The sequence below is a fragment of the Bufo bufo genome, chromosome 1 (genome assembly GCF_905171765.1).
Source record: "Bufo bufo chromosome 1, aBufBuf1.1, whole genome shotgun sequence".
NCBI lineage: Eukaryota > Metazoa > Chordata > Amphibia > Anura > Bufonidae > Bufo > Bufo bufo.
Window position 1 is genome coordinate 152,203,940 of NC_053389.1, and position 12,801 is coordinate 152,216,740.

The 12,801-nt window shown below is 42.6% G+C and overlaps 1 protein-coding gene across 1 annotated transcript; it reads right to left on the bottom strand.

Moving 5' to 3' along the window:
- Positions 1-841: 841 nt before the first annotated feature.
- Positions 842-11,910, bottom strand: LOC120996552 (protein kinase C delta type-like). Its single transcript, XM_040426571.1, has 7 exons — positions 11,502-11,910; positions 5,087-5,367; positions 4,291-4,382; positions 3,570-3,771; positions 2,434-2,562; positions 1,346-1,471; positions 842-988 (listed from the first exon to the last, which is right to left on the bottom strand). The coding sequence occupies exons 1-7, from the start codon at positions 11,908-11,910 to the stop codon at positions 842-844; spliced, it is 1,386 nt and encodes a 461-aa protein (XP_040282505.1).
- Positions 11,911-12,801: the final 891 nt, after the last annotated feature.

Consider the following 12,801-nt stretch of genomic DNA (forward strand, 5'->3'; position numbering starts at 1 on the left):
AGAAAAAACCCCTTTATGACATTTGCCAATCTGTCCTGATCTAAGGGGAAAAACACTCCTTCCTGACTGCAAATATGGCAGTGGGGATATAGTCCCTGGATCAAATGCCCGTATACTTACTCACAGTCATCCAGCGTTGATCTGTGAGATCCAGGACCAGTGTCCTTTCTCATCAAGTGTCTTCTAGATGTTATTTTTCTTCAGCCCAGTGCCAATCGCAGGTCCTGTTGTCATAGTTCTTCATGGTCTTCACACTGTAGGATATATGACAGGATGAATCAATACAGATACCACAAGATGTGGTATAATATATAAAGACTGAGTGCTCATGTGAAGATGAGGGATTTTACACAACCATTTAAGGCACCAGGCACATGATTATATTTTTGGTCCACATCTGAATGTATTTTTTGCAGATCACAGGCGGATCCAATCCTTATGGGGCCACAAAAAATGCAGCCAGCACATGGATGTCATCCGTCTGTCCGCATCCATGCAGCCGTATGTAACCCTGCAAAAAATACAATAGAACATATCCTGTTCTTCTCCGATTTGTGGATAAGAATAGTCATTTTTACAATATGGCGGGACATACGGAACGGGAAAATGCCTGATGCACATGGCTGGTATCCATGTTTTGTGGACCGCAAAACACATTCGATCGTGTACATGAAGCCTAATGGTCAGAAAACTGAAGCTACACATTTGGAGCACCTTAAATCTTGAATCATTAGGAAATTCATACAGCTGTATAGGAACACCACTTATTTCCAGCTATATACCTGGGTCTGTTCTTCTGTCCGTCTCCAGGAGCTCAGGAGGACATATTGCTCTGATGACATTAGAGCGGGTGGAGGGTTTCCTGGGTGACAAATGGAAACCCTCTGAAAATGGCCTGATGTTTAGATGGTAAAGGTCCATTCTTGGCCGCTGCTGCCTCCATTCTGTCCAGGTAGAATTGCCTGGCACAGTGTTGAGGTGTAGATGGCTAAAAGCAAATAAATAGATGAAAATGAGGATATGATCATCACAAGCGGTCACAGACCTGATATGAAGCTTCTGGTGGTAGTATTTTCACATATAATATGATCACCTTATGTACTCATCCTCCACCATAATAAGATATAGTCTTTCTGGAGGAGTATAAAGCATCTTACATGCCATCTTACTCATTCAACAACTATCGATGTGGGCGTGGTTAATCGGTTTGGGGGCGTGGTGAGTGAGGTCCGGCTTTCTGAGGTGAAGCCAGTAGCCACCCTATATCAGGCCCCTGACATTGAGAATCCTATACAGTATATAACGTGAATGTAGAGCAGGGAAGAGCTTCTCTTCATTTACTTACTACAGGGATGTGTGGTGGGGCCATCCGAAGGGCTTCCACAGAGACCCAGTCAATATGCTGGAAGAAATGATGGCCTCGGATGTTCCCGTGGACTCCTAAGCGCTTGGCAGGATCTCTCCGGAGGAGCTGAAAATGAGGAATGTAATTATAACTTAGTGACTATAACGACTAATGAACACAATGACCAATCAGACTCCAGATCTTACATTTGCAGAGGCTAGCTGGGAAATGAAATCTGCAATCTGATTGGCTTCTTACATTTGCAGAGGCTAGCTGGGAAATGAAATCTGCAATCTGATTGGCTTCTTACATTTGCAGAGGCTAGCTGGGAAACGAAATCTGCAATCTGATTGGCTTCTTACATTTTCAGAGGCTAGCTGGGAAATGAAATCTGCAATCTGATTGGCTTCTTACATTTTCAGAGGCTAGCTGGGAAATAAAATCTGCAATCTGATTGGCTTCCCTGGGCGACTTCTCACTTGTCTTCTCTTGTAGTAGTTTTGATAAATTTTGCCTAATGTTTATTCTGTCTGAATGCTGGACTCAGGCTGTAGTGTCAGCAATGGGAGATTTTAGAAATCTGTGGCTTCTTGTTACATAAACTCAGAGGGGTGGACTAAGTGTGTAGACATGTCCTCAGTACATTAACTACGCGTACCAGGCTCTTACTTTAAAGGGAAACTCTCATTCCAATTATCCATTAGGTCAGTATTTCCCAAAAATGTTACCATGGGAGAATAGAAATGATATTTTCCTGCTGCTCCTATGTAACCTGGCTCCAGGGCAGTCCTTGGAGCTCTTGGCAGACATTTGTGCTATTGCTGAGTCTGTGCTGGAGAAGTTGTGGCTCCAGCATCCTACTCGGCATCCTCTCTGGTGGAGACCAGTGTTGTCACCTTGTATACTACAGAAGTGCTGGTTGTGTATTGCTATCCTGAGGGGCGACCCCTCCTGAACACTACAGTGGTGAGTATTAGTGAAGGAGATCATGGTGCACTATGGGGCATTGTAGGGGGAGATGTCTCCTATCACAGGTTGTCATGTAACATTGTATACAGTACAGTAGTGTCATGTAGGAACATACTGACCTTTTTAATGATGTCTTTAGCGCCGGAGCGTGCAGGATGGTAAGTGCACTCACTGGTGATAATTTCATTTAAGATGACACCAAATGAATACCAGTCCACTCCGACGCCATACTCCTCCTCAGCCAGCATCTGCCAGAAAGGAGAGAAGAGTGACTACACGGCTTATACTATAAACCCGCACTGTAGGTGCTCAGGCTGTGGCCATTGCTGGCATAGCGTAGTATTGGGTCACACAAGGTGTTTAGCTGAATGAGGACAAGATGTTCTGCCTCCATTCAGCTGCAGATAAACTGTAACCACAAAGTCATCTGCTGCTGTAGGGGCACCTCATACACTCTGTAGAAAAAAGCATGAAAATAACAATTTGCAATAATACAGAAGCATTGCTGTTAAGAGAACACCATTAAAAAAAAAAAAAACATCTCAACGCCAGAATTGCTGTTTTGTTTTTTGTCACAGGGGCATGGACAGCCACCCATGAATAATTTATCTTTATCTATGACAGTTTTCTGGTACATTTGAAGCCAGAAATGTACGGACGCTCGAAGATGTCGTAAATTTTTGGTAAGGCACATGGACTGCAGGAGCAACACAGGAGATATCAAGACCGGCGCAGAAAGTGCGAGTCTTGATAACTCTTCCCCTGTGTCTGTAAAAAGGAATGAGTTAAGATGAGGCATTCATCAATACATAATGATCTGAAAATGAATGATTAATAATAAGAATAATTACCATTATTAAATGGATTTCTGGGTTCAGAATATTCATTATCTTTCTTCAGAATAGGCCATCAGTATCAGATCAGTTGGGGTCTGACTCTCGACATCCCCACCAATCAGCTGTATGAAGGGCCGGGCGCTACCTGCAGGTTATTACAGCCTTGTCCCATTCACGTCAATGAGAAGAAGCTACAGTAGCCGGCATCAAGTAGATGGCGTGCAGTAATCAATGAGGTAGAGCTCAGACCATCAATGAGGACCCTTCAAACAGGTAATAGGTGGAGGTGCCAAGAGTCGGACCTCCACCAATGTGATATTAATGGCTGAAGCTGAGAATATGCGACCGATATTCCAAACCTGGAAAACCCCTTTAATACAAATGGAATGGTGGAAATGAGGAAACCCCCTTTTTCTCACCTCAGGAGCCACATAGCCCTTTGTCCCAGCATATTCGGTGGCTGTGCGGTCTCCAAGCATGTTGTCAAGTGCGAGACCGAAATCCGTGATCTTAATATGGCCCGTCTCAGCCACCAGGATGTTCTCGGGCTTGAGGTCTCTGTGGATGATTCCCTTCGAATGGAGAAATTGGATGCCACACACGAGCTCAGCGGCATAGAATCTGTCAGAAAAGTAACAAAATGAATATAATGCGAGGATAACACAGAAGACTGTTAGACATTCTTACCAATCAGTAAAATAAGAGGCAAAATATATATCTTATCACTGTCAACTGAGGAGGCAATTTCTTATTGCCAGGGCTGCATGGTGGCTTAACATCCCTCACCCCATTAATCAGCTCAGCTATTGGAGGAAACCAGTTCTAGTCACATTCTAGGACAGGTTGCTTGTGACCATTGACCATTCCCAGTAGAACCCCTTTAATACCTGGGAATGTGACTAAGGCTTCTTCACATCACACGGGGGAGATCTGTTCTCCTGTATGTCTTTTAATATCAGATGGAGGATCAGAGCCCAAGGAAGAGGGGAAACATTCCCTAACATTTCTTCAATCCTTCTTTGGTAGAGAAGAAACGGGGGAGCAGATCTCATCAGTGTGATGTACATGAGGCAGGACGCTGTATCTAATATTTCATGGCATCTTCTGACCGTTTAGCTGAGGTTTTGTATCCAGCCTTACCTTGCACTGGGGATGTCAAGCCGCCCCTTCATCCTCAGGAATTGATCAAGGTCCCCGCAGCTCATGTATTCCAGCCCAAGTAGAACAAGCATCTGTGACATAGAAGACGCCATTACTGAACCATCAGATCACATTTGCACATTTACTGTACAGAATATAGCAGTGGCTTCTGTAATCCTTGAAGGGATATTCCAGTTTCATTAAGTAATGGTTATTCTTTGTATATAGTGAAAGATTATACAGTTTTATAATCTTTCTGTATCAGATTGTCAGTTATGATCTCTGCTTGCAGTTATTGAATAGGAACCTTCAATGGTTTCCTGTAGCTGCTATAAATCTGTCCTGGTCCTGTGATGGAGACATGGTGGACAACCCTTAGGTCCCATTCGCATGACCACATCCTTTTTTCCAGACCGCAAACTGCGGATTTGCGAAAAACGGACACCGATCCTCAAAAGATAGCACACATCCCCTCTTTAGCCGCATCTTGCAGATCGCGGAGCGTATGAGTACACACCCGGAAGCAGAGAGCACACAGCCATTGTATGTGTTTTAATGGAGTTTTAAATAAAGCATTGGTCATGTATGCAAACTACCTCTTCAGAGACCCCTGTTCTTCTTATAACTGGGGGTCCCTGCAGTTCTACCAGACCCATTCGCTCTGACATGGATAGTCATTCTGTCAGGTCTTACAGTGAAGGGTCTTGGGTTCTCCAGCGACTGCTGCTGGCCCCTTTTATACTGATTGGGTTATGAGTGGAGACATTTGATAAAAGTGAGGTTGTCAGTAGTGTACCTTGGTCTGAAATGCAAAGGCCGCGTGGACAAGGAAGGGGCTCCCAGATGCCAGCTGTAACACTCGGTGCTCCACCAACACATCCGCCTCATCACAGTCGGCAAGCATGGATCTCTTGCTGATGATCTTCACAGCATACTTCTGATGGTTAGAAGTGTCCTCAGCCAAGACGACCTTTCCATAACTTCCCAGCCCGAGCACATGATGGAATAATAATCTCCCCCTGATGTTCTCGGAGATTGTGCTTCTAGAGCAGGTTGGCCGAACACCACTGTCCTCAACTGGGGGGGAAATAATAGAAAAACAGGATAAGACATTTAAAGGGATATTCCTATCTGAGGCATTAAAGGGTTTCTACCACCAGAAATACTGTTATGTAGCTGACTGATATAGCGATGCGCTAATGTCAGCACTACATAACAGTGTGTTTCTAACATTAGTCCCTGCAGCCGTTTTTGTTAAAAAAGCACTTTTATAGATATGCTAATGAGCCTCTAGGTGCTATGTGGGCGTCATTAGCACCTAGAGGGCTCTGTCCACTAACCATTTCAGCCGCCCATCGCGTCCCTCCAGCCCGCCCCGCTCCTGTTGATTGACGTGAAACTTCTCAGTATCTCGTACCAATTCCCGCGCCTGCGCCGTGCGCTTCTGTATTCGGCGCAGGCGCAGTGATTGAATGCCGCGCTCCTGGTGCCGGCTTCCTCATTGTAACGTAGTTGGCGCAGGCGCAGTGAGGAAGCCGGCGCCGGGAGAATACAGAAGCACAGGCGCGGGAATTGGTAATTGGTAACAAAAACGGCTGCAGGGACTAATGTTAGAAACACACTGTTATGTAGTGCTGACATTAGCGCATCGCTATATCAGTCAGCTACATAACAGTATTTCTGGTGGTAGAAACCCTTTAATACCACATCGATTGTCTTGGCCCTTTCTGTTACTCTCATAGACCATTGTTGACAACTGTAATGAATCAGCATTGCCAAACACAGAGCTGGGCTATCTCCAGCAGTTCCATAGACTTGGAATGGTGATAGGTGGGGGACTATATTATTCTATTTAACCACTTAAGGACCACAGGTTTATACCCCCCTAGTGACCAGGCCCTTTTTTACAAATCGGCACTTCACAACTTTAACGGTTTATTGCTCGGTCATGCAACTTGGCACCCAAATGAATTTTACCTCCTTTTCTTCTCATAAATACAGCTTTCTTTTGGTGGTATTTGATTGCTGCTGAGATTTTTCGTTTTTCTGATATTAATCAAAATAGACCGCAATTTTCTCAAAAAAGTGTATTTTTTACTTTTTCTGGTAAAATTGTTCAAATATAATTACATTTCTATACAAATTTGTGTCAGAATTTATTGTGCTATATGTCTTTGATAAAAAAAAATCCAATAAGTGTTTATTTATTGGTTTGCGCAAAAGTTATAGCGTTTACAAACTATGGTACAAAAATGTGAATTTCCGCATTTTGAAGCAGCTCTGACTTTCTGAGCACCTGTCATGTTTCTTGAGGTACTAGAATACCAGGATAGTATAAATACCCCCCAAATGACCCCATTTTAGAAAGAAGACACCCCAAAGTATTCGCGGAGGGGAATGGTGAGTTCATGTATGATTTAATTTTTTTTCACAAGTTAGCGGAAAATGACACTTTCTGAGGAAAAAATAAATAAAATAAAGTTTCCATTTCTGCTAACTTCTGGCAAAAAAAAAAAAAATCTCCCACGGACTCACTATGCCCCTTAGTGAATACCTTGGGGGGTCTACTTTCCGAAATGGGGTCGGAATACCTTGTGGGGTGTGTTTACTGTTCTGGCATTTTGGGCGGGGCTAAATTGTGAGCAACCCTGTAAAGCCTAAAGGTACTCGTTGGACTTTCGGCCCCTTTACGCACCTAGGCTGCAAAAAAGTGTCACACATGTGGTATCGCCGTACTTAGAAGAAGTAGGGCAATGTGTTTTGGGGTGTATTTTTACATATACCCATGCTGGGTGAGAGAAATATCTCTGTAAATTGACAACTATTTCTCACGCACAGTATGGGTATATGTAAAAATACACCCCAAAACACATTGCCCTACTTCTTTTGAGTACGGCGATACCACATGTGTGACACTTTTTTGCAGCCTAGGTGCGCAAAGGGGCCCAAATTCCAATGAGTACCTTTAGGATTTCACAGGGCATTTTTACGCATTTGGATTCCAAACTACTTCTCACGCTTTAGGGCCCCTAAAATGCCAGCGCAGTATAAATACCCCACAAGTGACCCCATTTTGGAAAGAAGACACCCCAAGGTATTCCGTGAGGGGCATGGTGAGTTCATAGAAGTTGTTTTCTTTTGGCACAAGTTAGCGGAAAATGATTTTTATTTTTTATTTATTTTTTTCCTTACAAAGTCTCATATTCCACTAACTTGTGACAACAAATAAAATTTTACATGAACTCGCCATGCCCCTCACGAAATACCTTGGGGTGTCTTTTTTCCAAAATGGGGTCACTTGTGGGGTATTTATACTGCCCTGGCATTTTAGTGGCCCTAAAGCGTGAGAAGAAGTCTGGAATCCAAATGTCTAAAAATGCCCTCCTAAAAGGTAGTCATTGGAATTTGGGCCCCTTTGCGCATCTTGGCTGCAAAAAAGTGTCACACATGTGGTATCGCCGTACTTAGAAGAAGTAGGGCAATGTGTTTTGGGGTGTCTTTTCACACATACCCATCCTGTGTGTGAGAAATATCTCTGTAAATGACAACTTTTTTTCAATTTTTTATACAAAGTTGTCAATTTACAGAGATATTTCTCTCACCCAGCATGGGTATATGTAAAAATACACCCCAAAACACATTGCCCTACTTCTTCTAAGTACGGCGATACCACATGTGTGACACTTTTTTGCAGCCAAGATGCGCAAAGGGGCCCAAATTCCAATGAGTACCTTTAGGATTTCACAGGGCAGTTTTACACATTTGGATTCCATGAGGGGGTATGGTGAGTTCATGTAAGATTTTATTTTTTGGCACAAGTTAGTGGAATATGAGACTTTGTAAGAAAAAACAAAAAACAAAAAAAAAATCAATTTTCGCTAACTTGTGGCAAAAAAAAAATCTATGAACTCGCCATGCCCCTCAAAAGTGATCTTTATAGCGCCGCAGCGATTTTACGGTGTTTTTTGCAGTGATCAGAAAAAAAAAACATTTCTGTCACTGCGGTGGGGCGGACTGAACGCAAGTGTGCGCACAAGATCAGGCCTGATCGGGCGAACACTGCGTTTTTTGTAGAGCCTAAGGTGACCCTAATGTACTGATATAGATCTGATTGCGATCAGTCTTGATCACTTACAGATACTGTATAGTACTAGTGCTGATTAGCGACCGTGAAGACGCTAATAAGCGACTAAGGTGCGGTGGGCTGGGCGCTAACTACCTAACAAGTAGCTAACTAACTGGCGGTGATAAGGGACCCTTAGGCCCCATTCATACGTCCGCAATTCTGTTCCGCATTTTGCGGAACGGTTTTGCAGACCCATTCATTTCTATGGAGACAGACTTTGTCCCGCTCGGATCCGGAATTGCGGATCTGCACTTCCGGGTCTGCACTTCCGTTCCGCAAAAATATAGAACATGTCCTATTCTTGTCCGCAATTGCGGACAAGAAAAGGTATTTTCTATATAGTTCTGGCAATGTGCAGATCCACAAAATGCGGAAAGCACATTGCCGGTGTCCGTGTTTTGCGGATCCGTGGATCCGCAAAACACATACGGACATCTGAATGGAGCCTTACAGGGGGGTGATCAATGACAGGGGGGTGATCAGGGAGTTTATATGGGGTGATCAGGGGTTAATAAGGGATTAATAAGTGACAGGGGGGGGGTGTAGTGTGGTGATTGGTGCTACTTACAGAGCTGCCTGTGTCCTCTGGTGGTCGATCCAAGCAAAAGGGACCACCAGAGGACCAGGTAGCAGGTATATCAGACGCTGTTAACAAAACAGCGTCTAATATACCTTTCTGATGTGATTATTTTAACATCTACAGCCTGCCAGCGAATGATCATCGCTGGCAGGCTGTAGTATGACCTCCGAGCAGCGCGCGCGCGTTCACACAAAATCTCGGGTCTCACGAGATGACGCCAATAGGCGTCATTGAGACCCGAGAGAGCCGCCGCACTGACGCCTTTCGGCATTAGTGTGACGGCAAGAGGTTAATAGCATCTAGCACCCATAGATAAATACAGACTCCGACCAGACTCCAAAATAAATACAGAAAACAGACCCCCCTAAATAAATACAGACCCCAGTCCAAGTACCTTAACCCCCTAAAGGGGTTGTCTCACTTCAGTACAGTAAGTTGCATTTACCATGTAGAGAAAGTTAATACAAGACCCTTACTAATGTATTGTGATTGTCCATATTGCTTCCTTTGCTGGCTTGATTAATTTTTCCATCAAATTATACACTGCTCATATCCAGGGGTTACAGCCACCCTGCATTCCAGTATAGGTGGCCATGCTTGCACACTATAGGAAAAAGTGCCGGCCTATGCGCACTCCTGCAGTCCCAGCCACCAGAAAGGCCAGCACTTTTTTTCTATAGTGTACAAGCATGGCCACCTCTGCTGGATTGCGGAGTGGTCATAACCTCTGGATACGAGCAGTTATATTGAATAAACAAAAATTTCTTTGCCTCAAGATTTTCTGACAGCCACAACTTTTTTATATTTTAGAGCTGTATGAGAGCTTGTATTTTACAAAATTAACTATAGTTTCTATTGCTACATTTTGTGGGTACATACAAATTTTTTGTCACTTTTTGTTAATTTTTTTGGGGGTGGCACAAGATGACCCAAAATGGTGAATTGGCTGTTTTTATTTTTTCTTGTTAAGACAATCACCTCCTTTGAAAAATATCTTGATATTTTAATACCAACCCCTTTAACCCTTCCTGACATGTGACATACATATTTCGCAGTGGAGTGTATAGGGCAGACGCCATACACAGTGTGTGTCAAATGTTTAATAAAAGGTTTCAAAACATTTAAAAAATATGTTAAACAATGAATTTTCATATGATAAATGTGAAAAAAAATTCAAACAATACCATATATTCATAACTGGTATCACCATGTCTGTAAACTTCCAACCTATTAAAATATCCCATACAGTGAACACTTAAAAAAATACACAATGTAAGATTTGCTGCTTTTTGGTCACTTCACCTCCCAAACGATGGAATAAAAAGTGGTCAAAAAGTTGTATGTTTGGTACCAATAAAAATTAAAGGTCTGTTGAATAAATACAAAAGTTCTGGGTTTTAGAATATTTTATTTTGCACATGTAGTAAACACATATATTTAGTATCACCATGACTGTAATGACCGGCCAGATACAGATACCATCATTTTTACAGTGATCCCCATAAAAACAAAAACTTTGTAAACTTGCAGGCCAGACCCCTGAATACGAATCCTGGAGTTCATACTCGCCCCATAATATATATAGACCTCAAACCACCTAAATAAATAGAGTTTTCAAAGCTGCTGCAGAACAGCATTACACAGCTCAGATGCTGCAGACCTCCTCCCAGTCCATTACTGGGGGCTCTTTCCCACTTACATATTAAGGTCAGTATTGGGGTCAGTATTTGTGATTCTAAACCCAGAGTGGAACCTACACAGAGAGGAAGGATCATGGAAAACTCTGCATTTCTTATGTATTTTCTGTTCCTGGGTTTGAATTACAAAAATCCTCATGTGAAAGTGGCCTAAAGAAAGAAGTTCTGCAGCAGCTACAGGGTGTATCACAAGGAGTAATGCACTTCCTAGAATACATTATTAAAAATATTAGAAGTCACCTTGGAGGTCAGTGAGGTGTAAACATGGGCTTGGCATGTGGCCTTGTACATTTCTATGGCCTTGGAGCTCCTGACCACTTCTAATCATTTCCATTAGGGGCACATTGCTCCATGTATCAGGATCACTCCTGTGCATGCAGGGTTGTTACAGTGTGTACTGTACACACTATGGGCTGCTGTTTATGACAGCCTGTATTCTGTCCATGCACAGGCTCTGCTGACAACTCATACAGGATACTATTGGGGGGATTAGAAATAATTGCTATAATAACATGAAATGCTTAAGATTGGACTGTGTATGACCTAATTCACACTTTACTGCCCCAGCCCTGTATCTAAATACCCTGACCAAGACAGAATGGCTTGTTGTCGCTTCCATGGAACTGAGCACCCAGTATACATGGCGGCTAGCACCCCTCCCCCACCCCTAATAATCCCCCAGCTGTAAATGTGGAAGCCCCTTCCTTCTGCTTGTCTCAGGTCTCAGCGCTACAGATCAGATTAATGTAAAGTTATAACAAAGTGTCCAGGATGTATAACTTGTGTATTCCTGTATATGTGCATCTACCTGAGACTCTCTGGTCCTCCTGCCGGTCTTCTGTCTTCACGGTGTCGTCCTCCTTGATCAGGGACTTCTTTGCTCCTTTTGAAGAGATAAGGATGAGCTTTCTCTTCTTGGCACATTTGGGCTCTTTAGTCACATCTTCTTTCACTTGAATGAGCTGATCCTTAGGAGACGTCTTCTTGGAGGAGCTGGATGGTCTTCTCTTCTTCCTCTTCTTGCTCCTCTTGGGTGTCTCCTTCTCTTCATCCGCTGAGGTCAGGATGGTCCGTCTCTTCTTCCCTCCTTTCCTCCCGATGCGAGTCTCCTCTTCTTTCTCCATCACCTTCTGCTCATCAGCCGATGAGTCAGAAATTCCTCTTCTTTTCTTCGCTCCTCTCTTCCTCACAACAATCTCCTCTTCCTTCGAATCCATTGTAGCGCTTTCCATCAGGTCAGCAGATACAGGTATGTCCCCCGTCGCCAGTCAACTCTAACTGCCACTTCCAACTGCCACCTACCATTCAGATGCGGGCACCACAGTTGTCCTGGTTACACGGTTGTGATGTGAGCAGGAACTGACCAATAGCGTTCAGCCATTTCTGCCATCTTTTTTTTTTATTTTAATAATACTTATTGAAAAGACATTTCTTCTATGAATGTAATGGATTTAAGTTTCCATTTTTCTTAGATTTTTAGGGAACTCATTGGAAACTTATCAAATGAAATGTGCTGCAAAGGTGGAGCAATAATCTGCATTATAAAGATGGCCATAAACTACATGTGCCATATTTATGAAATAATCTGTCTCTAGGATAAATCTCTGTATTGTCCTGTTCTTCTGTTATTCCTCCTGGAAATCTATGAACAAATTAACCCTTTCAAGACCAAGCCATTTTTGACCTAATTTTGCAAATCTGACATATGTCACTTTATGTGCTATTAACTTTGGAACGCTTTTACTTATCCAAATCATTCTGGGATTGTTTTCTCGTGACACATTGTACTTCATGATAGTCATAAATTTGAGTCAATATATTTCACCTTTATTTATGAAAAAATCCCAAATTTACCCAAAAATTCGAAAAATTAGCAATTTTCAAAATTTCTATTTCTCTGCTTTTAAAACAGGAAGCGATACCTCCTAAAATATTTATTACTTAACATTCCCCATATGTCTACTTTATGTTGGCATCATTTTGGAAATGTCATTTTTAATTTTTTAGGACGTTAGAAGGATTATAATTTTAGAAGCAATTCTTAAAATTTTTAAGAAAATTTCCAAAACCCACTTTTTAAGGACCAGTTCAGGTCTGAAGTCACTTTG